General features: G+C 39.0%; 1 protein-coding gene across 4 annotated transcripts in view; it reads right to left on the reverse strand.

The window, feature by feature from the left end:
* Positions 1-21,238, reverse strand: part of ANKS1B (ankyrin repeat and sterile alpha motif domain containing 1B) — a gene marked incomplete at both ends in the record, with an annotated part of 473,260 nt that extends 452,022 nt beyond the window's left edge. For all 4 annotated transcript variants that reach the window (XM_082013919.1, XM_082013918.1, XM_082013917.1 and 1 more), the window contains one exon: positions 21,105-21,238. In XM_082013919.1, coding sequence (XP_081870045.1) covers positions 21,105-21,238 — 134 coding nt within the window. The remainder of the gene's footprint in view (positions 1-21,104) is intronic.
* Between the last annotated feature and the right edge of the window lie 4,384 nt (positions 21,239-25,622).

Here is a 25,622-nt window from a genome sequence, read left to right on the forward strand (position 1 = left end):
TTACATGAATTACCTCTTTCTCAAGACAATTGCAAACTGACTGTAAAGAACTTTCCTTCCATATCTTCTCTTTATATCTCTTCTAAATAGAATATGCTCATCCATACTTACATTTTAACTCGCAAAATCATCTCCCCATGTTTGTTATAAACCACTAAATTAGCCAGTCACTGTACTTTTCCCCATTTTTTGCTTTCCTATACAAATCATTACTTTAATTATCTTATTCTTCATGCTTATTCCAAAGCAGATCCATTGTAAATCTGAAAAACTTCAATGTTAAATTCTTTTGTTTACAATACATTAAAAAGAAAGCTATTTGTGAACATGTGATACCCATCCAACACAATCTAGTAATATCACCAAAGTCAATCAAATGCATGTGAATCTAAAACTTTTATCTTTTTACTGCCAGTAACCCCTAGTTACAATTTTTTTCCTTTTCACTTGTAGCTGTCATCTAAATTATCTCTGAAAATATATCAGGCATTCTCATCTTAAGCTCTTTTCTTGAATGCCTGAAGTACTTAATGTTCCTACCAGGTATTTCTCCACAGGGTTTTATTCCTTCGTGAACTTAAGTATAATCAGTCAAATACTCCAGCAATTCTTTAGAATATTTGCTATTCTTATTATGGTAAGTCTGAGTTCACAGAAAAGAATATACAACCCAAGCAGATTTTCATATTCTAAGTAAAACATGTCTTCTCCTCTATTTCACTCTTTTCCTTTTCAATGTTGGATGGAATTATGGGTGACTTGTCCTGTTTTAGTTTAATCATACTTGTTATTGGCCCATCCTCAGGGAGGAACACCAAGTTTTTCCTAAACAAAGACATAAACTTCTCTCTTTTCAGATTACTTTTTGTCACTATATCCTTTCATCTAACTATTTCCAGCTCAATAGGCAATGCTTCCTGATTTGTGTTCTTGATTTACTTTGTTTTGGGTAATTCTCTTTATGATTTAAACTGGTAGAGAGAGCGGAAAAGAGGGAAGCAGAGAGACATGTGGATGGGGGGGAGAGAGATGAATAGGTTGGGGAGAGAAGTGGAGAGGGGCATGGATGGAAAGGGATTAGTGGAGAGAGAGTGATGGGGAGAGAAAGGCAGAGAGAGGCAGGGAGGGAGGCACAGGGAGGGGAGAGAGAAGTGGACAGAGAAAGAGAGATATGAGGGGAAAAGGAGAGAAAGAAAAGGAGATACTTGAGAGACGTCTATGCTTTAAATTGACATAGTTCAGTAATGTAATATCTTAATGAACATATTTTTCCCCAAACACTCCACCTAAAAGTCATATATGAACAGGAATTACTTCAGAAGATGAAAATTATTGTACAAATAGAAAACTTCACCATGGACAAGAATGGACTGATGATACCCATTTGAAAAGCGAACAGTTTTAAATCTTGTTCAGTGCCTAAACAAATCAAACCTACGACTGATACATGCATAATTGTGCAGTTCTTGCTAAGTCTATAAAAACATAGTCATAATATTTTGAAAAATTCAGAGTTCTGTACTTTGAAGTCCATGCCACAGAGAAAACTGCAAGTCCACTTCAAACAGTTCTTGCATTTCTGAAGCTACCATCGAAGCTCTATCACACTTCTTATTAAAAAAAAAAAATCACAAAAACTATGGAATTGAGAAGTGTAGTTTAGAAAGGATTCAATACAGTACAAACAGAACACTCCCTTACTTTGCAACATATTACATTTGGAATCCAGTAAAATATTTGACTTCTACTTTTTGAGTTTTGGATAATTCTACTTTTCTATGTGAAATTTAAACCAAGATTCATTCTGAAGTGGATTTTTGTTGTTGTTGTTGTTTTACTTTTTTTAAACAGGAAAGAACAAAATGTGAAATTCAGGACTGCTGGATTATGATTTGAAGATTAAAGTCACACTTGTTCTGAAAAACGTGTTCTGCTTTTTCAAGCAAGTGTCCTGACCAATAATGCTTGTAAGTTTTGTTTTTAACTTGTTTGAAACTATTTCAATATGTTTATGTAACATAGATAATCTTTGGACCAGGGAAAAAAACGTGTTGGGTAAACCAGTGGTTAGAGAGCTCTCTTGGGGTAATGACAGGCCAGAGACTTCAACCTGAGTCTCCACATCAGAGGTGAGTGATATGGTTATCAGCTTAACTACTGTTTTGGATTCTCTTACACTCCATGTTATTTCTATGCTGAGTATCATAAAACCTAGTACAGTTCAAGGGAAAAATATGGTACGTCTTCATTAAAGCTAGGTTAAAAAAAAAAAAAAAAAGCTTTATCTACTTTAATTTTACTACCTGTTTCAGTAGGACTAGCTGCCCTTCGTGGCTATGTCACGCATTCATGCACACCTACATACAGACACCTCTACTTTCTTGAATAAAGATCGGGGGTGGAGGGAAAAGGACACGTACCTTCAATGTCATCATATCATTTGAGGAATGTGTGCCTCTAGGGAAAAGAACTTGCTCTTTTCACTGAAGCATAGTTCTATAAAATGGATACATAGCTACCTAACTGTGACTACGCACATTTTCAGATTTTTTTCAACGTTTCCTCTATAGGCAAGACATCACTCAAATTTATTTGCAAAATTTCTTCAGTACGTTTTCTCCTACTTGCATTATTTTCTGGAGGATGGTGATATCAAGCCATGCCTCATTAGCATTTATGTAACATCCCTCAGCAGAAAGAAGTGTGAAGATAAAGTGAACAATTATTTACATTTAAGTCTTTAAGCTGTAGTGGAAAATACCGGCCTATTGAGAAATTGATATGCTAGCTCACTATTGATTAACAGTGAAACGCATAAACACAACTTGATAGTGTTTCAAATGGAAAAGAGAATCTAATGATCAAAGCACTAACAGAATTGGAGATGTGTAGTATTTAGCACAAATGGGAGCAGTAACACGCAGTTACACAGTATCATTAATACACCCAGTGTCTAGTTACAGAATACACTGCTGTTAGCCAAAACTCATTTTGTTCACTTGGAATGTGAATTAATGTTTAGGTGTGCAAGTCTTCAGCTGTTAAGGTAAATATAAAAAGATAAAGTTAAACGATCACAGCTTAAGCCTGAGAATCAACTTTAAGGCAAACCTCTCTTTGGGTACAGTAATTGCTACTCAGAGCATATGCTTTCTGACCAAAACATCTGTTCAAAAATCAATCACTTCAATATGATGGAAAAAATCAGATACTGTATTACATACAGCCAACTTTAGCACAGCAGCGCAATACCAAATTAAGACACAAATTATGTTTCAAATGGGAAGTTAAAGTCAAGCCAATATTTCCTTTTCTGTCAATTTTTAAGGTGGGTCACAAATCACTTACCTTAGTCCAATGTGTTTGTTTACAGGTTTTTCAGCACTTTCAAATCTAGTTAAAAATTCTCTGCATGATTCCCATCAAAACTAAACCAAAAACATTTTTAGAAAGAAAATAATTTTTCATAAATTAACCAAGAGTGTTTTAAATACCAACTTTAAATGAAAAACAAGTGCTTTAATCATTCATATTATTGTCAAGTTCTGTATGCTTAGATGTACAATAATGAGCCCTAATAGAGTTGCAAAGGGAAAGAGATTTGTCATCAAAACTATAGCGCATCTGCCTGTGATGATCTGAATGTTAGGCTGTGTGACTAAAATTGCATATGATTAGAAGAATGTACTGAGCAGTGCTAAGACAGACAGGACAGCCCCCTTCTCTGCTCTGATAAATCTGCACTCATTTAAAATAGCTCCTGACAACTCCCTATGTGAGTATCAATCCAACTGCTTTGAAAGGTAGCATCTGCCTTTTTGTTACAGTGAAAATAAAGCAATCCTTTGCAGATTTTCGTATGCTTTATAGGAGGCTCATCTGATGCCCAGTAAGTGCGGTAGTGCAATAGTCTGAAATGAATCTGGTATATAGATTGCTTTCTGTGGAGCTAGGAAAGGAAATCCCCAAAGACCCAAAAATAACTGAAGATACTTTTCAGGAATATAATGAATTGTCAGTTTTTCCAAAAGGTTCATTCTTCTCAGAAAGATCTCAGTTTTATTCCAGACTTTTCCAAGAATCCCAGAACACTATAACAATGCATGCTGCATGATGGTTGCTGAAACTACAATGTCACAGCATCTCACAAGTCAAGTCAAACTTGGAGAGAGATGTGTACTATGAGCTGACCTTCTGGAATAATTGTTCTTGTTTCCTCTTTAGAATTTATTGGGAACTTATCCAGAAATTGTGACATCTTTTGTCATTTAAGAAAGTTGTATTTTCAAAGGAGATTTGGGTAATTAGCTACTATGAATTAAGACTAGCCAAAGTAGTATACTTCCTTCCAAAGAAGTCTAGACACTCTGGCTCCATCCTTTAAAGAGTAATCCCAAGGCCTGCTGTCTCATTCTCTCCTGAGGATTTTTTTTTATAACCCAAGAACCCAGCTCCTTCCTTCTGCCTTTTTTCAGAGCTGGTGGTTTTGGTTTTGGCATTTTCCCAAGTAGCTAGACAGATTCATTCACATGTGCTACAGGTCCGTTGGGCAAAGACCAGACAACATCCAACCACTCATGTATTTTCTTGTCACTCTCTAAAGAAATTTGTTTGCAACTTCTTAGTTTTCATCAGTCTTTGAGAAAGGTTCTGAAAGTGGATCTCTACCTCTCTGACCAGGAAGTTATCATGCCTCACTTCCCAGATCAATCCTGTATCCCTGATTTTATCACTTTTGCCCAGCACTGTGTCTGTTCTTTGAAGCTTCTCAATGAATTCTGCCCTGATTATGTTCAATTTTTCCATGTCATGGTCAAACCTAGTGCCTTCTGCATACCCCAAAAGCATTATGTTAGATCTTTGTTTTTTTCATACTGGACTCCCTGGCCTTGGGGTGAGTATCTGCAGCAAGGTCCTCTTTGTCAAGTTTGGCATAAGGAACTTCAGAATTCTTCACTTCCTGACTTTTTCCCCCTTTTGAAGCTGGGTGTCACAGTGAGAGAAAGGAAGAGGAGAAAAACAGTTATACTGAGAAAAGGAGGGATGCTGAGGAGAAAATATTCTATGGAAACAATATTTAGTTACAGAGGGAAGGGAAAGAAAGCTCTGTTTGTCTCTTACTACTGCCATAATTAGCTGATTTATTCCCTGGAGGTTGTCAACTGAAGTAGGCAACCTAACAGAGAGGATGCTCCCTTGGCTCTTAAAAAAGCAGACATTTGTTAGCAACCTCACTTGCCTTTCTCAAAACTTATTTCCTGAGTCTGTGCCTTATTACAACCAGGTGAGCTTTAAAGCAGTAAGAAAAAAAGCAGCAACAGTTCATTTCATGGCAAAAACTATTTATGCATTGGAAACATCACAAAATTTCTGTTGCTGTTCCTCTTTTTCTGACATTTATACTTGTGTAACTCTTACGAAGTTTTGGAGCACTTAAATGATTCCTATGGCAAGGATACCTTGTCATAACTGCTACTAAGGGCCTAGGTCTCGGAGCGTTTCTATACCCTCAAGTTTGATCAAAAGAGTGAAGAGACCATATGATTAAAGTCAACAGCAAGTGTGTTTTGAAAACTGACAACAAAAAGCATATTTTTCCATTATACAACCCTCACCAACAGAAGAATTAAGAGTTTAAGATCTATCATTGTTAAAACTCACATCACAAACTGTCTCAATTTTGTTTAGCTATGAGATAAGAATCTAGTATTTTGTGAGAAACAAATTCAAACAAATAAAACTTATTCTTAAACACTAACTGAAGAAGTCAGTGGTCTACTTTGAGCCAGTGAGCAATACAAGCCAAAGATTCTTCTTCTGATTGGATGAGACACATTCAACAAGGGAAAATACAGGATGAAAAGAAAATGTTCTTATTTCAGCATGGCTGAGTCTTTTTTTCCACAAGTTAATGCCATAGATGTATTTCTGAAATCTAACAATTTTTTGTGTTTTGTTGCTGAGGGCCCTTTAATTATATAAATTCCCAGATCTCTCCTTTCAGCAAAAATGTACTTCTTTTAAACTACTATCTTTCTTTAAAATATAAATTTAATTGATTTTTTTAAAGAACAAAAGATTGCAATATTCTCAAATCTAGTGCAACATACTTCCGTCTTAATATGAAGATTCTGTCACTCTGCACACCTGGAGTGGAGAAGCAAATATCCAAAAATAAACTACTATTCTTTAGGGGCAACTCATTTAAGCAGTGGCTTGTTAGACGTAGAAGCAGGTGTAAAATACACCTACAGATCACTTGACCAAACATCTGGAAATTTAACCCTATGAAGCATGGAAACTTTAATCCTTGAATGGAAGAAAGCATCAAGGTGGCTTCTTTTTAAGTACGTGCTTCCATCTCCTCAAAGTAAATTTGCCTTTTGAGCAGTGTATTTTTTTAAATAATAGGCACATGTGGTCTAGATCTTAATGAATGATGAGTAAAGGAACCTTAGCCTATGAGGTTCTGGATCTCACTGTATTTTTCATGACTCTGCTCCCTCTGTCTCAATAGTCCTGTATCAATAGTCCATCTCTAAACCCAGACGATGCCCAAGTCTGAACCTGCTCCCCAAGATCAGTTTCTTGGGCTTTAGAAGAGATCAAACAATCACATCATACTGAGTATCTGTCCTGGTTTCAGCTGGGCTAGAGTTAATTTTCTTCATAGAAGCTAGTGTGAGGATATGTTTTGGATTTGGGATGAGAAACTGTTGATAATGTGCTGATGTTTTGAGTTGTTGCTAAGTATTCAAAGACAGTCCAGCTTCCCGTGCTGGCCTGCTAGTAAGAAGGCTGGGGGTGCACGGGAAGCTGGGAGGGGACACAGCCAGGACAGCTGACCCAAGCTGGCCAAAGGGATATTCCATACCATATGACATCATGCTCAGTATATAAAGCTGGGATGAAGAAGAAGGAAGGGGTGGAGGGACATTCGGAGTTACGCCATCTGTCTTCCCAAGAAACCATTACGCGTGACGGAGCCCTGCTTCCCTGGAGATGGCTGAACACCTGCCTGCCCATGGGAAGTGGTGAATGAATTCCTTGTTTTGCTCTGCTTGTATGCGCAGCTTTTGCTTTACTTGTTAAACTGTCTTTATCTCAAACCATGAATTTCCTCAGTTTTACTCTTCCGATTCTCTCCCTTGTCCCACTGTAGGGGAGTGAGTGAGCCGCTGCATGATACTTGGTTGTTGGCTGGGGCTAAACCACGACAGTATCTTTCATTGTTTCTCCAGGAATTACTCCAAAATCTGCATCTCGATCCAAATCCTCTTTCTTGGTTCCATTTCTGGAACATTCACTACATAATTCACCACAAAGGCTTGCCAATGTGACGTCCATCTACAGGAAAGGCCGGAAGGAGGATCCCAGGAACTACAGGCCTGTCAGCTGGATCTCAATACCGGGGAAGATTATGGAGCGGTTCATCTTGAGGGCGTTCACAGGACATGTGCAGGACAACCAAGAGATCAGGCCCAGACAGCATGGGTTCATGAAAAGCAGGTCCTGCCTGACCAACCTGATTTCTTTCTATGACCAGGTGACCCGCCTAAGTGGATGAGGGAAAGGCTGTGGATGTTGTCTACCTGGACTTTAGTAAAGCCTTTGACAGCGTCTCCCACAGCATTCTCCTGGAGAAACTGGCGGCTCGTGGCTTAGACAGGTTTACTCTTTGCTGGATAAGGAACTGGCTGGACGGCCAAGCCCAGAGAGTCATGGTGAATGGCGTTAAATCCAGCTGGCAGCCGGTCACAAGTGGTGTTCCCCAGGGCTCAGTTCTGGGGCCGGTCTTGTTCAATATCTTTATTGATGACCTGGATGAGGGAATCAAATGCTCCCTCAGTAAGTTTGCAGATAACACCAAGTTGAGTGGGAGTGTTGATCTGCTGGAGGGTAGGAGGGCTCTGCAGAGGGATCTGGACAGGCTGGATCAATGGGCAGAGGTCAACTGTATGAGATTTAATAAGGCCAAGTGCTGTGTCCTGCACTTGGGTCACAACAACCCCATGCAACGCCACAGGCTTGGGGAGGAGTGGCTGGAGAGCAGCCCGGCGGAAAGGGACCTGGGGGTGCTGGTTGACAGCCGGCTGAACATGAGCCAGCAGTGTGCCCAGGTGGCCAAGAAGGTCAACAGCGTCCTGGCCTGTATCAGCAATAGTGTGGCCAGCAGGAGTAGGGAAGTGATTGTGCCCCTGTACTCGGGCACTGGTGAGGCCGCACCTTGAATACTGTGTTCACTACAAGAAGGATGCCGAGGTGCTGGAGCATGTCCAAAGAAGGGCAACAAAGCTGGTGAGGGGTCTAGAGCACAAGTCTTATGAGGAGCTGCTGAGGGAACTGGGGTTGTTCAGTCTGGCGAAGAGGAGGCTGAGGGGAGACCTTATTGCTCTTTACAACTACCTGAAAGGGGGTTGTGGTGAGGTGGGTGTTGGTCTCTTCTCCCAAATAACTAGTGATAGGATGAGGGGAAATGGCCTCAAGCTGTGCCAGGGGAGGTTTAGATTAGATATTAGGAAAAATTTCTTCACCGAGTGGTCAAGCATTGGAACAGGCTGCCCAGGGAGGTGGTAGAGTCACCATCACTGGAAGTGTTTAAAAAAAATGTGTAGACGTGGCGCTTCAGGACATGGTTTAAGGGACATGGTGGTGTTGGGTTAATGGTTGGACTTGATGATCTTGAAGGTCTTTTCCAACCTTAATGATTCTGTGATACTGTGATAATTCATGAAGTACACAAAACTAGTATCACAATAATGTCACAAGCAAGTACTAATATTTTTAGACTGTTATAGGCAGCTCCAAATCAAACACATATATTGTCCTTTGGATCACACAGGATGGGTGTGCCCTCAGACACTGGCATTAGGTCAAAATTCTTGGGCTTGCAAGTGTATAATGAACTTTTCATTTTACCTTTCTTTCATTTTTTCTTGCCTGAATGACAGAGACATGGAGGCTGAATGCTGATGTTTCTCTCTTTTTTTTGTCAAGCGGTACCAACATGGTAAGCACTAGTGGTAAACTGGCTTCATCTACTGTAAAGCTTACTCCTGAAGTAATTCATTAACTCTGATTTGCCAGTTTAAATGGGGAAATGATACACATCCCATTTATGCCTCAAACTATCTTTCTAGAGGATGGTATATAAGAGGAAACATTTCATCACTGGGGAATGACCTTGCTCTTTCCTCAATAACTGTTTCCCACAAAAGAAGAGAGGAGAGTAACATCCGTACCCTACACGCAGCCGTTTCATTTCCATCCTAACAAATTACTTTCAACAATTAAAGTTTGATTTTTCTTGCCTCAGCTTTGCTTCTTCAGGTAATATAATGGGAATCTTGTTCAAATGCATATCATTACTTGTGAAAAAGAAAAAAAAAAGAAATATCCTCTAGCACCTCTACTTCCCCATCATTTTTAATAAGGATATTACATACACATCAGGAGTTGTATTTTTTGTAAATTAATAGAGGCATCTCCAATTTAATTATGTTCTGTTCACCACCACACAGGTAGTCTATATCTACATTCTCAAAAGAAATATATTTTTCTGTGGAAAAATATATATAAATACATATTAAAAAGTGCCTTTAAAAAACGTTTGAGGTTTCAAAAGCAAGGATTAAAGTGCTGGTGCTAAGTCATCCTGCTTACACACATGTATTAACTTTAATAATTACATGATTCCATATTATTTTCCCTGAAAGCCTATGCGCTATAATGGGCATGACTGAATAAGAACTCTTTTATTTCTGAAAATCGAAGATATTAAAAGGTGCATTGGTATTTACTAAATCAATTAAACAAGAACAGGAACAGCAGTTTAATGCTGCATCACAGAACCGCATTCTATCCATGTCTGTACTCCAGATACAAACCTCTGAGCATCTGAAAAGATCTTTATAAGTTTGAACATATAAAATGCTGCTAAATTTATAGGGAATGTTCTTCACATGCTTCATTAAGATGTGAAACCCTTGCTGTGAGATGCTATGAATGCTAAAAATTTGCATTGCTTCAAAGACCAATTGAACAAATGCATGGAATAAAAATCCATTTGAACTATTAAATACAAAGACAATACATCTGTCTTGGAAAGCTGCCGTAAATTGTTGGGAGCTGTGGGAGTACACTGGAGGAAGCATTACTTACTATATGCTTGCTTTGCTACTATATTCTTCTAAGACCAACCTCTTAACTCCCAGTCATTAGTGGAGAAAAGTACTTGGCTAGATGGACATTCATTCTGACCAAGAAAAGCCATTCTTATGTTTTTACACTAACTATATTAATACTGTGAAAAATAAGCTCGTTGTAGTCACAGGTTAGAATCACGAAGTCAGTGGATACTTCTCACCATAATCTAACCATGCTTCAGTTAGCATTTGTGAACTGCAGATATTAACACCCTTACTCAGTCACAGAAGTACTGTGACAGTAAACTCATTAACGCTGTGAAACAGTCGGATACTATAGTGACAAACACCATAGAAAAGCACAGGAGAAAAATGAATCATTCTTTTTCTAGAGAAGAGTTTGAATTTTGTGCAGTAAATAAGGCTCGGGGCTAAACACTGAATAGTAAGGATAAAAGATATTGAATAACTGCTTATTCAGTGAGCACTGTCTATCCTGGGCCAGAACTGAGGTAAGGACCTTGTGAAAGAAAAGACTAAAGGATTGTGTCACTAAAAAAAATACATATACAATGCCTATATCCAGGTGGCTAAATAAAAACTGCACCAGCAACCTTATTTTTACCACTAATAAAAAACCAAACTAAAACTCCTGAAATTTCACCATGTGGTTTCATCTTGGCGAAACTTTACCAGATTATTTAGGATCCCTATATCCATCACGACAACCTCTTCCACTTAAGCTAATGGAATAACCGATGGCACTTTATTAACCGCTGCCTATTTTAGCACTAAAAGAAAATGAGGCAGTTTGCAAGTGCATTTCACAAATATTTGTTATAGCAAGAAAATATGAAATTGTCTCTGAATGAAAACTATATTTCAGTGGATATACATTCTCTCTCTATTCTGCCGTATGTAACTCCTTTTGCCCTGTTCCTTGTATCTTGTCTCCTAAACTTGCATTTTCCGCTCCTCACTGGTGCTAACCTCCATAGTCAACCAGTCTCAATTCTTATTCCCAGTCTCAATTCTTACACCCATTTCCTTTACCAACTATTTCTAGCATTCCAGTCTTTTCAGATTTTTATATACAGCCTGCTTACCGAAACACTCCAAATAAATACCCCTATTCAGGTCTCCCTCCCTCCACCTGTCTTCTAGCAACATCTCTTCACCCAGGACACATACCTATTCCATTCTTTTACAGGCTTCATTTTCTGCTTATGTCATGACTCCTATCATTCTGAAATCAAGATTTATATAGTCTACATAAAAGTAAAAATAGAGGAGATGATCGATGGATTTAACCATTGTGACAGGCAAAAAACAGCTTTGTAACATAAAGCATATGGTATATCGCACATATGTATATTTCTACATTTGGTATATTTGGTTCTCTGAAATGTTACTTGTGCACATTATGTGAGACGATCCCTGGCAGATTATTAGACCACTTGGTTATGCAAGATACTGCTCTGCAGCAAATGTGCACATAACAGGAAGCAAAGTGATTGCAAATTATTTATAAGCATAATCTGACAAATTAGCTATACAGATGACAAGGAGGATACGGAAGTGGATAAATAATTACTCGAGAAAATTGAAAACTAAAAATAAGTGCAAATTACATTTTTTGGGAAACCTTACCAATGACTTAGTTGAGATTCTGGGGTCAAACTGCTAATATTAATGTGTTGGGAGTTTTAATCTACAAAAATAACCTAGATACACAGATTCACTACTCATATCCAGTGGCACCTAAAACCAGAAAACAATGACACTGACAAGTCAGCAAGTAAACATGGAAGACATTAAACTCACAGTTAACTCTCAGAACTATCAGTTAACAAACACACTAGAAAGTTACATCAAAAATGTTTGAAATTCAAGCAATATGGAGAGGGAAAACACCTGTTCCAGGAGATATTCCCAATTCTAATCTAAAAAACTCTTTTTTACCTTCTCTAAAAGCCATCTATTTCCTGGACACTTCTCATACTGTGACAACATGAATACTTTACAACTTAACCTATTTCAGCACTTGCCTGGGCTATGAAGTGTTAGGAAAAAATCCACATGCCGATCACACCTTTCTTATAGGAGAAAGAATTTACTAATGTGTAAACTCAAAGACTAAATGTGATATTGATGGTTTTGTAATGACTAATATGAGTTAAAAAGAAGAAAAACACAAAAATTGTCCAACTACAGCATAAGAGTCTGTAGTGGTGCAATTCAGTCCCAGCTGCAGGACTTCACAACAGTTTTGGATGAATTTCCCAAGGCTCCAATCAGCCTGTTTCTCCAGCCTGTCCAGGTCCTTCCTAATAAAAATTCTTCATTCATATGAATCATTTCTCCCCAATTTGGTATCATCTACAAACCTACTATACTTGATATACTGCAATAAATACTGGCCCTTGAATCCTGAGGAAACCCTCTAGTAGAGATCAACAGTTGGAGTTTGTACTGTTGATAACAATCCTCAGAGCCATGCAGTCCAGCCAAGATTCCATCCATCTTGTCATCCTCTTACTCACTCCATAGCTCACCATTTTGACTGAAAAAGACTGTTTTAAACTTAAACAGCATTCACAGTTCTCCCCTTGTCCAGAGACAAGCTATCTTATTGTAGAAATCAATTAAGTTGGTCAGGCTTGAGCTTGGTAAATCCATGCTGGCTGTCCTCAGTCACATCCCTGTGCTTTGTATGCCTGGAAATAAATTCCGTGAGGATATGCTCTGTAGCTTCCCCTGGGACTTAGGTGAGCCTGATGACCCCAGAATGCTCCTCTTGCCCTTTCTGAAGAAGGGCGTGACATTTTCCTTTTCCAGTCATCAGAAACTTCCCACGTTTGACATGATCTTCTAAAGATAAGAGTGGCCTCACAGTAACATCAGTCTCTTGAATTTAAGTGTTCCCCTGATCTTCCTCTACTGTGGGCAATGTTTCATTGCCACACAAATTTTGATAGTAGGTGCAGGAACCTGGGAAGTCAAACTTTACCACTGAAAAAACAAAGTAGAAAAGGCAATGAGTGCCTTGCCTTTTCTATGTGCTTTGTCACTAGGTCTCCTGCCCCACAATTTCTTTTGCTGTAAACGTATTTACTTTTGCCCTTCCCATTACTCACTAGTTTCAACTCCAGCTAAGGTTTTTCTAATTCCACTCTTGCATACTCAGCACATTTGTAACAAACATCATGTGACAAAACATCATGCATTTTATGTATTTTTCATGCATCTTTTAACTTCAACAATCCAGGATTCTGCCCCTCAATCTATCAGTTATCTCATCAGCACCTAATGCCTACTACTTCTGAATTCATCCAGTCAGCTATAAAATACAGAAGGAAAAAAATTCTACACAAATTTTGTTTCAACCTAGCTATTTAAGTGGTCATTTATATATATATTCTACATATACCTTCAACTAGAATTGTTTTCCTGTTCTTCACTGAAATATTCTTAACCACATCCCTAATTTAATTATTTTTGTAGGTCTGTTTTAAATAAAATCAGTCAATATCTACTTTGGGGTGAGCTGAATCACTCTGTATGCTCCCTAACTGTATTGACTAGAACTCCACTGGCTATAATGGGAACTTAGACACCTAGCTCAGACATCAACACCTATAGAAACACAGCTACCACTGTTTTTTTTAAAATTGGAACGAAATTGCACTCAAGATGTCATTTTTAGCATTTCTTCTTTCTTCAGAAAACATATGTGCAATAAATGGGAAATGGTATAAAATGATTTTAATAAAAGCACAACCTCATGGAATTAAATCTCACAGAACCTTTCTTCTATTAGATACACGTACATTATTAGAAATTCAGAGATGTTAAATTAGGTGCAGAAGAGTTGTATATCACTGCTTAAATGCAAAATGAATGTACTGAAAATACTTTCATCAGGAAAAAGCAATTAAAAAGTGATAAAAGTCTTCCCATAAAGGCTATAAAGTTCAAACACAATGTATTCCCTACTTCCCAAAAGGACCCATGTACATGAAAATGTCGTATCAGTAGGCAGGAATTAACACTGCTTATTATGCTTTACACATTTAACATTGAAAGTTGTCAAAATATTTTAGCTTGAAGTAATAAAAAGGATTGGGATGGGTACTCTGATTGGAAGTGGCCAGCAGAAAAAGTCCATGGCAGAAGGGAATTCCAGCTGTGGAACTCTTGTATATGTCACCTCCTCAGGCAAGCAGGCTAAGCTTACTGAAGGAAAGGGAATGTAACTGCACTCTACACTGTATTGTCCCTTAGGGATTGTATACCAGTAGCGTAAATTAAAGCAGTTTATAGGATGCTTCAACTGGTGCCTATGTCAGGGCAATAAGAAAAATGGCCTAGACTTATAAGCAGTTCCTTAACAGCTCATCCATGAATACCCATACAAACTGAAACTGAGGCACATAAAAGAATCTATTTGTAGATTTTTGGAAACATGGTTCTGTTCTCCTTGATCACTAGTGCAGTGACTGTGGAAATGCTTGTCCTAAAAGCATCTGTATTTGCTCATCATAACATTTCCAACCTTGACAAGTCACAAGATAGCAGACCTTTCAGATTACACCAGACCTTTCAGATTACATAATTCTTCATTTTATTTCATTTATTTCCCTTCTTAGTTCTTCTATAACACTACCATTTAAAAGCAGCAATGTCATATATCAATTTTAAAAATGTATAAAACAGCATTAGTTCTATTGAATTACCAAACTACTAAAATCATCCATGATGTCAGACAAGAGGGAAAACAAGATGGTAATCAAAATGCATTTATATGGTCCTCTACAGTTAGATATGTTTAAGTTACAGACACTTCAGCTTTCTGGGGTTTTTCCTTACCTTTTCATTAACAGGTTTGTAAAATTTCTCTTGTTAATCTTCCTGACTCCATCATAAACTCCATCAATTCTCCCAGTACTGCTACATCCCATATCTTGATCCTATCTATGGGCAGATAGTATGACCTCAGTAGGTTTTACACTAGATCTACAGTTCCTGCCGGTCATTTTTACATTTGGTTTAACATTTTAGAAAATTAAAAGAACATACATGTGAACAATACTCAAAAAACAAGATCTGGAGTAAGGAGAAGTGAGAAATTTATCTGCAGAGATTAACTACGGAGCTGTGAATCCAGGATCATGCTGAGCTCCTAGGGAAGATTTATTACACAAATTTTGTGAATTGCCTTGCCCTGAACAACGATATTTCTACTAGATGTCCTGGATACTGCCCCTATTGCTACCTTTACATATTGTAAATGTTTCAAACTTGCGAAGAAATCTAAGGAATTCCATAGATAAAATTTTGTCTAAACTTTGATTGAAAACATTTATCAGAAATAAGAATAAAAATAAGTCTAAGAAGGTAGAAAATAACAAAATGAAGGTTAAGTTTTAAGAGAAGCTTATACATTTGAAAGGGCAAACATGCAGAATGAAGGCAGCAATCAACTATTACTAATACCGAACAGCATGAACTAAGTGTTGCAGTGATCATTAATTTGCATTTTATACTGAAAGACAAAAGGAAGAAAAATTAAATATGTCCCCAAAAGACTTAAATTTCCTAGTCTAAGGGGATAAAAAAGGTAATTGGGAAATGTGGGAATGCTGGTCTCTGCTTGGGACATCAGTACAAAAACCTCCATGTGTTAATTAAAAATAGCGTAACTAAAATTAGAAATAAGCATATACTAATCGGATGCCCCATTGACCTATATGTAACATACTTGCCATTTTATTATCTGCGCTGGTTGTCTGAAACAAATACCTCCTAACATAGAAATAAGTGACCTCAGAAGTACGTGAGCCCAGAACCCTGCTACTTCAAGCCTCATATAATACATTCTCTTTATAAAATCAACCTAAGAAAGTATCTCTTACGTTAAACAACACTATTTGCAATGAAAAACAGAACTAGTGCCTTTATTTTTTGTTGATAAGGTGATCGATTTGATATTTAAATTGTAACGTGAAAACCACTTTGTTAAAATTTTAACTAAAGCTTCATAAGGTATTTCAATACTTTCTGCTCTACAAGCCATATCTATGTGTGATCTGATTTTGCACAGGAAGCTGAACGAATCACAGGGCTCTGCACAAGGACAGAAGTAGATTTGTGTGGTTCTCGGCATGCACTGAGGCCATCAGGCTAAACTTTGGCTTTGCTGCAAGCAAGACAGTGCTCTGAGAAACAGATGAGGAAACAGATTGCAACTCGCAGACTGACAATCTGCTTGCTGGGTTTCTTATACTTTAGAAGAGAAATATCTTGGGCCAGGCCTATACATGGTGTAGCTGCGCTAAGTAAGGATAAGCAAAGAATGGAGCCATTCCCTGCCACAGTCTGCCAAGTGTAGAAGGGGAAAAAAACAGCTCCATGCAGGCTGCTCCGCCCTCCCATGCTGTGTAACGGCAGTAGCCAACAAAGAGCAAGAAGGGGCCAACGCACCCTTCCCTATGACTCTGTGCCAATTCACATTAATTCGTATTCTATCCCATAGTCCTGTTAAAAACCCAAAGTTCTTTTAACATGTAAAGTTTAAAAAGACTAACAATTAGCATTTAATCGAGAACTATCCATTTTTCTTTAGGTTGTAACATATTAGTAGGGCAAAAAGACATGCAGTCGCATGTGGCAAAATGATATAAAGTCTCTGAGGTACATGAAAACCTTCAAAGTTATTTTGCCTAAAACACTTTGAAAGAAACAAAGCCTGTCTCTATCCAATAATGAAAAACTGGTTGGTCAATAAAACATGTTATGTATATACAGATAATCAAATTAAGTAAATTAAAAATACCGGTTTTGTTAGAAACACTTCACTCTTTTTATGTGTTAAATCGTTTAAGTATGTTTAAGGATTTGGGATACAGGAACTGAATAATATATTCTGTGAGAGGGACTGTGGGATTTCACTCTCAAGTTTTCATGTTTATACTGGAATAATATAAAAGCCAGTGAAATAATTTAAAATTGGTGAAAATTCTCTTTGCAATCTATTACACACCTAAAAACATTTTTTTAAAATATGAAACATAGTTAATATACTAATGTATGACAATTCCAGAAAGTGGAATCCCAGAAGAAACAGAGGAAAGAAACTTCCCTTACACTTCAGTCTTCTAAACTGAATGTTTTCTGAGGCATCTCAAAACATCCTTGTTTTGTAGTAAAACAACAGCCCTGCATTAATGTTTTGGGTTGGAGACTGTAGCCTGCACATACGTGTAATACAGCTTTAGATGTCCTAGTGTATACCACCTGGAATCTAGATGTATCTCCACAGGTCATGGTTCTTTGTTAAAGTCCATCAGGCCATGCAGATGCCTCAGAAACTCATGGGCATTTAAAATGCCACTAAATATCTAGGTTTAAGCAACTAAATTACTCTATGCCAAGTGTTTCCTGCAGGTTATACTTGCTTTAGTATGTTGCAACGCCTTATGCTAATTTTTGCATCTGAGGCATTCACCCTCAATATATTCACCCACAGTCTTCATATTCCAGAGTAAAGTATGGAGATTGAGGTAGGGAGCCACAAACTGATCCAGAGCCTTTCAATGCTGCTTCTGAACTGAAACAAGTTATACGGTCCACAGTCAAACATCACTGATTTGCTGTCAATGCTTTAGACAAATCCATTTGGGCATGAGGTCTTACATAATATCTATTACAGGTATCTGAGTACATATGACCTCTTAATTAAGCATGTACCATTTTTATGCACTTCGCACATGCTCTGCTTTAAGCATGTGTTTAAATCCTCACAGGAATTCATTCATATATTTATATGTGTTCTTAAATAGCCTTCTGGAACAGTGTTGTTCTCCTGAACTGTTGTCATCATTTAATATAATGACTTATAAGTTAGAAGTCAGCCCTTTAAAAATTAGATAATTTACTTTGTAATTAACATCGGTGAACAGGTTCAACTGTAAAACAACCATACAGAGGCTTGCCCTGTTTTTCCCCTAAGTTCAATAAAATACACCGAGTCAGGAAAAAAAAAAAATTATAAAAATGTAAATAGGAGATCAGAACTCAGAGAGTTCATTCCTTAGTTCAGGTAACAATCGATGTACATTTGCCAACTCATTAATATTAAATTTCATTCACAAGATACATAATTACTGCAAAGCAAATTTCCACAAAAAAAGGCATAAAGCCATGGAGTGTTCAGCCATATAAACTCTCCAGCACTTAGAAGAAACCTGAAGGGAAAGAGTACTGCTACTTAGACCAACATCTCAGGCAGAGCATTAGTCCATTTTATGATGAAAGAGTTGGACTTTTCCAACCTAATGCTAGGAAGAGCATTGCCAAAAGGAGAAAGAAACAGCAACATGGACTTTTCTCATCAGAAGAGGACAGATACAGTTCTGGGGCACCATTTTAGGAACTGAGCAATAATTATGATCATTGAAACACCAGGAGTTACTGTCAAACAGAGTCTCCTGAAGATTCCATAAAAAGAAGAAAAATATGTTCCTATATTTTTTTCTGTCTTTCTCTTTATTATAACTTTCAAAAGCAGTTTTTAGTGTAACAAGCTGTATGCAAAAAATACTAGTATAGCTCTAGCTACAGAAGTAAGCTACTTCAATTGGTTTTCTATTGAAAAAATCTTCAGATCACCCCAACCTTAAATTCAAACTTTTATACCCTATAATTATGGGCTCTTCTATAACTTTGCTATTTTTAATAATAGTTGATTTCCTAAACAGGATCAAGATGGTAGTATGACTTCCTTTCAGTATCTTCTTTTGTTTCCATGTGTTCTGTACCAAGATAAATCCAACCTTAATCTTGCATGTCATTCTGGACTTAATGCATAATTACTGGCACCAGTTAGATCATGCAACTTCTCCAAAAAAAGGGATGTTAAAATACCTAGCACATATAATATTTTCTTGAAAACATTTTCTATAATGCTATAGTAGCTTCTACTTTGAGCATCCCTGGTAAAGTCAGTCAAATTACTAAGATCCCCTCTAAAAAGCATTGTCTTCAATAGTGTGTTAGATTGTGAATGTTTATGCATCAATCCATTACTGAATTATTTTTAATTGTATTCAAATAGCTTATTTAAAATTAGAACTATTTTAGCACCTGTATGCTAAATTTTTACTTTTAATTTTTGGAGTTACATTTACAGAAGCTATAGACATTCTTTGTAAGATCAGTAAGAAATATCATCAATAAAGCAGTACATGCTTTACTTTGCTTTACTTCTCTTTAAGCTAAGTGCACTTCCAGAAAAAAAGGACTACAGTTGAGTTTACAACCTAAAATACTTAAATTCTAAGTAACAAAACAATGACTGTCATGACCCATCTGTATATATAAACACATGGTTAATGTGTTCTGTATACACAAAGTAAAACACTGCTTTTTAATAAAAAAGAAAGACAGAACCAAATTACACTTCATCTGGATATACAGAACTTTTGATATACAACATGAAAGTAGCAGTGAATAGCACAGGCACCAGCCCTGAAGAAAGTCACTACACAAATCACGCAGTAGAACTGGATTATAAACGGCTTGTCATTGTACTGAAGTGAATTTACTTCTCTACTTATCAGAAGAGAAGGCTATCACATTTTAAAAAGACTCATATTTTAAATTCAACCAATTATCTGGCATACTCATTGCTAAGCAGCCTAGTCAAGTACAGCACAAAAAGCAATCACATGGTGTGTTTTGATTTTGGTCAACGGGCTAGTAATTAAACAATAGTGCAATAACTAATTGAACTGGGGCACCACAGAACTTTGGTAAACTATGACTACCTGAATTGTTGTTGTTTATAGCACCAAAACCAGCTTTAAAATAACAAGATTTTATAAATAGTTTAGACAGGTATAATTTGGACAGTTATACTAAATTTTCTCTAATAGGGTACATTGAAGTAATACAAATATATTGACAAGGCAGTACTGGCAATAGAATCACAAATGTATTTTCATTTAAGCTATTTCCATTTCTCTAGGCCTTTTCTTTCCTTCCAGAAAAGAACACAAAACAACAACAACCAACAAAACAAAACCATAATTAATTCAAGTTCTAGAGCAATGACGTTTCAGTCCATTCTGTCTTCTTTTGCTATGCCTAGTGTAGTATTGAACACTAGCACTGGACTGTGTGCTGCAGACCTTCTCTTGTTTGAATACTGTCAAATGTCATAAATGGTTGTGATAATGCTTCTACTTAAAAGCATGATGAAACTTAACATCAAAACCATGTTGTAGATTGCCTGAGATACGACTAATGACTGAAGTTAAGTCCTTTCACCCAACATGGCTAGTAACCCAGTTTCACTCCACTAAATCCAGGTACCTTGAAAGTAACGCTGCTCTTACCTAACCTGCTCCATAAGTTTTACACCTCCTCCACCTCGATGATCTCTCATAAAAAAAGATTCCCTTTCTTTGTTTTGTAGGCTCATTACTACAGCATGCCTAATTTCTTCTGCAAGTGAGGGTAACAACTATGGGTGAGGGTATGGGGTGAAGCTATGGCTTTTTACACAGAATTCCACAATACAATGCCTTGTCTGTGATTAATGCTTCCATCTGTAATTAAAAGTAGTAATTTGAAGGTGAAATAACAAAGGGTGAATAATTGGTATATTGTGCATATTAGTCCCGAAATAAAAATATAAGTTCTGCACCACAGCTAGTAACAGAATGAACAACTACCTCACCGACGCATTGAAGGCAAGAAATTCAGTATCATTATATTAATAAAATGACTGTCTGTGACTTTAAACACAGGCACACTTGTACTTGGCGAGAGAGTGAACGATTTATTGTTACTATGAAGGATGCAGGAATGGAAATTAAGATGAGAGGGGCGATGATAATGATGATAGGGAAGAAGAGGTTAATATCCCCAGCATCTGATGGGGAACGATGTCCCTACCTCAGTAAGCTGGATAAGGGAATAGCTCCAGATCCACTGCCCAGGATCCCTCCTTTCCTCCCAGAGAGGAGTTTCTCCACCAGAGCCACATTCCCAGTGCGAGCAGCTTCCAGCAGTTCCTGGTCCTTCCCCATGGTCAGGAACCAAGCAGCCCCACACACACCCCGCCGCGCACTAGGAGAGCTACACCCTGGGCGACCGCGGCCCCCTCTCTCCACAAAACGATCTCCCCTCCCCAGACCCTGCCTCGGAGCACAGCAGAGCAGAGATTCCTGCAGTCCCTTCCAGACCAGCAGGAGCAGCAGCAGGAGGGAGGAGGAGAATCACCTCCTCCTAGTTTCACTGGATCATTTCTGGGTGGAGTGTGGAGCGGGGGGGACGGGGGGGACGGGGACGAGGCCAGTACAGAACCTGCTCCCCCTCCCATGCACACACCCCGCGCCCTGGCCCGGAGAATGGGGCGAGGGGGCGGGCAGACCCCGTGCCCGTGGCCGGCCGGGCTGAGGAGGATAACGACCCTCACGGACGGACGGACGAAAGACGGGAGGGACGGAGGGAGGGAGGGAAGGAGGAGGCGCAGCCCTGACTTGCCAGGCCCGTTGCTGGGGAGACGCGGCTGGCGCGCTCTCAGTGGCTGCCCGGGCTGGGTACCCCGCTGCGCCCGCCCCAGCCCTCCGCCGCCGCGGGCTCCCTGCCTCCGCCTTCCCAGCCCGCGCGGCCACGCCCCGCCCCGCCCGCCCCTCGCCAACGGCAGCGCCTCGCGATTCACTGCGGTGCCGCGCGCCGGCAGTTGCTGCGGCCCCGGGGGGGCGGGGGGGCGCGTGTAGGAGGAGCGGTTGCCGCCCGCCCCGGCGGCTGCGTCGCCCTCGCCCCTGGCGACGGGAGCGCTCTGGGGGGCGGCCGCGCCGGCGGGGTCGGCTGCCGCAGGTGCTGCGGGGCAGCTACGGGGAGGTGGTGCCTCCTCGTGCTGCGGAAGGGGAAGGGAGGGCCCTGGGTGCCGGGCCAAGGGCGGAGGTGGGGGGGTCCTCCTGCCGCTGAGGGGGCCGCGCCCGCCCCTTGGTGCGTCAAGGGTTGAGGCTGCGGTGCCCCGCGGAGGGCGGGCTCCTGAGTGGCGCGGGCAGGTCGGAGGTAGGTGCTGAGGCACACACCCCACCGCCGAGGCGAATTAGCGGCAGGTACGGGTGGGGTGGGGTTGAGGGGACCGCGGCATTACGCGTGTGCATGTGAGGAGATCCTCCCACCAGGGGTTCAACGCCATCCGGAGACATGGCAGGACACTCCAGCTTCGAACCTGCTTCGTTGAGCAGATCGGTCTAGACAAAAAGGAAAATCCAGGCCCAGCTGAGATGAGGGGCAAAACTGAGTTGCTGGCTTGGCGAACCGGGCAGGCGGGACTGCTCACACCCATCAAATGCCAGGATCGTGGCTTTTTAATGTTTCAAAGGATGAGAGGTATAATTGAATGTATTTTGTGACAGATCCAGTCATCCGTTCTGGTACGCTTTGTTCTGTTACAGGTTTCAAATGTAACCTTTTGAATTGTATGACTTTTCTGGGCACTAAAATGAATCATTCGTTATGGCTTTCGGGTTCTTACAAGCTATGCTGAAAATACTCAGTGCCGGCCAATTCATAGGCACATCCTTGTTTAATGCACCATTTGATACTGTGCATATGTGAAAAGCCAAAGTACAGCCCCATGTTCCTGCTTTAGTTTAGTAATTTGTGTAGGTAGAACCATAGGTACAACAAGCAAGTAAATTAAGACCCCCTACCGTTCCTCTGCTAAGGTCAGTGGCATTCTCCCATGAACTGTACTCACAAGATGTAAAGCACAGCAATGGCAAAATAACATTGTGGTTAGGCAGGTTTTTAATGTTATATTTTCAGAGAGAGTGTTATTACTCCAGACCTATGGTACATTCAAGTCAATGGAAAGTTCCTTGTTGGTTTCACAAATTGTTGGTTTCAGTCCCTGTCAGTAACAGTTTTACAGGTGTTTTCATATTTTTATTAGCTAATTGAACGATTTTAATCTCTTAAAAATCAATAGAAATTTCTTTCTGGGGTCAGATTGTCTTTCACAAAGGAAAAATTATTAACAGGTGGAGACTTATTGTTCCAATATAGTTGTCCACAGCAACAAAACAGTATCTATTTTTTGGCTAGAGAATGTAATTTACATAGTTTGGCATTTTCAGGATGAGAAATGATGTCTTCTCCAATGTTGTCAGCAGGACATGGAATTGAGCACTGGCATAAAATTATCAGGTGGAAAGACTATAACCATGGCCTTTCTCACTGAAAGAATCTGATATAAATAGCAATTTTAAGGTCTGATTCTGTGATCACAGATGTTTCATTATAGTCTAAATAAATAAATGTATAATCACATGAATTAGAATTTACAGTTTAAGTCACAGCAAAATCACAGTGGAAAGCAGTGATTTAAAGCTGGAGTAAAAAGTTATGTATCACGTTACCAGCCACTTCAGCATTAGCTAGTTCTAAAGAAGTTAGCCATAAACTGAAAATACCCCTGCATTCTGAAGCTTCTTGATGTCCTCTGTTAAAGTAGCCATAATTTCCCTTTATTTCTGCCTTGCATTTGATTTTGTATGCAATCACATGCATTTCCTGATAAATACCTTCTCACATGTATCTTCTGCATGAATAGATTTCCTCAGGTTTCCTGAGAGCCTCTGAAGAGGTGCCAGTATGCTGTGAAGAGCTAATCATAAGGCAGGGGTATGGGCATAAACCTGCACATTTCTGAAAAATTAGATTAGAAGCAGATACTAAGGAAAACTCAGGTTTTTAAGAATTTGGCTTGTTTATGTGGTTGGATCAGCAGATGGCAAATATGACTCAGTATAAATGTTACATAATTCTTGGGGAAAATGAAATCTCAAGACTCTGCTTTAATTGAAAAGCCCATCCAGAAAGGTGTTGAAGAACAGTATGGAGAATTGGGATGGAAATATCAATGGAGCAGATGCATGCAGTAGCCAGAAAATTCAGGAAGGTTTTATGAATGTAGCAAGGCTCACAACATACCTCAGTAAACCCATCAGCCTAGTGCCCAGCAAAACTGCAAAGGCCAAACAGAGGATTTAGTTTCATTAGCAAATGTAGCAGAAAACAGTTACTCCATCAATTTGAAAAGTAAAAACCTAGACTGAGTTGAATGTAAATGGTCAAACTTATTACATCTGGTGGACTCATTTGTGTTTTTAAATGTCTTACATTTTTTGTTCCTGGTAATATGAGGGCAACACTGTGGAATGTTAAAAATTATATGTACAATAAATATGTTAACTAGACATAGAAAGCAGAAACATAGCTTTATAATTTGCAGTAGTTACAGATAAGAAAAATAATTTGTAAAATAGCCAAGAGATCTTTCAAAACATTGTATGCTTTTCTAAGCAGTGCTGTTCCATACCACAGCAGAATTTTGATTCTATGATTTTAGTATTTGTGAAGACATTTTAAGTTATGACCACTGCAGCTGTCAGTGTCTAAGTGGCATCACACCTTCAATATCAAAATTTCTCTTAACACAACATATGCCTTACCTTCTGTTTTCTTCAGTTTTCTAAAATACCAGAGAAAGCAGTCAGCCTACTTAAAAATTCTTTAACTGTTTTTTCATTTGAAAAGACTGGGATTGACTGTAATAAGCACGGACTTTCCTTAATGTTTTTACAGTGCAACTATCACTTGGCTTTGTTCTCATTTCAGTGTGACAACTTCTCCATTTCCTCCTGCTGCAGCCTCCCTTACTTCAAGCAAATTAAATGGGTGCTTTCTAACATTCTGTGACTTTCCCCTTTTATTTCAAGCAGGAGCATGGAGGGAATATGAAAAACTGAGTTGCAAGTATTGAAAAAAACCCAAATCTGTGATATTAAAAATAGTTGTGTAGAATAGCAAACATATTAACATCATATGTCAGGACTGTCTATTATCAATTCTCCCATGTAAAGATATAAAGAAAATTTAAGATCCCTATTACAAATTCTGATAGGTATTCTCAGAGACAGCTCAAAATGCTGGAATAAACCATCAAATCAGTTTGGTGGTAGAAAATAATTAGCATTAAATAAGCCTCATTATTATTCTCATTTTTCTACACCCATGGAATGTCAGGGACAAAGCTTGCAAAGTGCTATTTCTCATGCACCTAGGTGGCAAGAGGTTTTTTAGGCTTGATACTCTCTTTTTGTCCTTACAGTATATATACAGAGTGTAAAAAAAGACACAGTGAACTTCAAACAGCCATGACTACCTTTCTGCAGGCACTGCTCATCTAGGAGATACCTAAACATCAGGCTCGGGGGCTAAGTCCAAATTGGAGGTCCCAGGAGCACGTCTGAGCTCCTGAGACTGGGCATGAATGCCCATCATGTCCTGGTTACCCATCAGGGTGAAACCAAGATGCACATCAGCCTTCCTCTGAAGGGCTTCCCCAGTGATAGGCTCAGAAGGTAGACAGGGCCTCAGTTTAGATAACTG

The sequence above is a fragment of the Phaethon aethereus genome, assembly GCF_964289735.1.
Source record: "Phaethon aethereus genome assembly, chromosome: 1".
NCBI classification, from domain to species: domain Eukaryota; kingdom Metazoa; phylum Chordata; class Aves; order Phaethontiformes; family Phaethontidae; genus Phaethon; species Phaethon aethereus.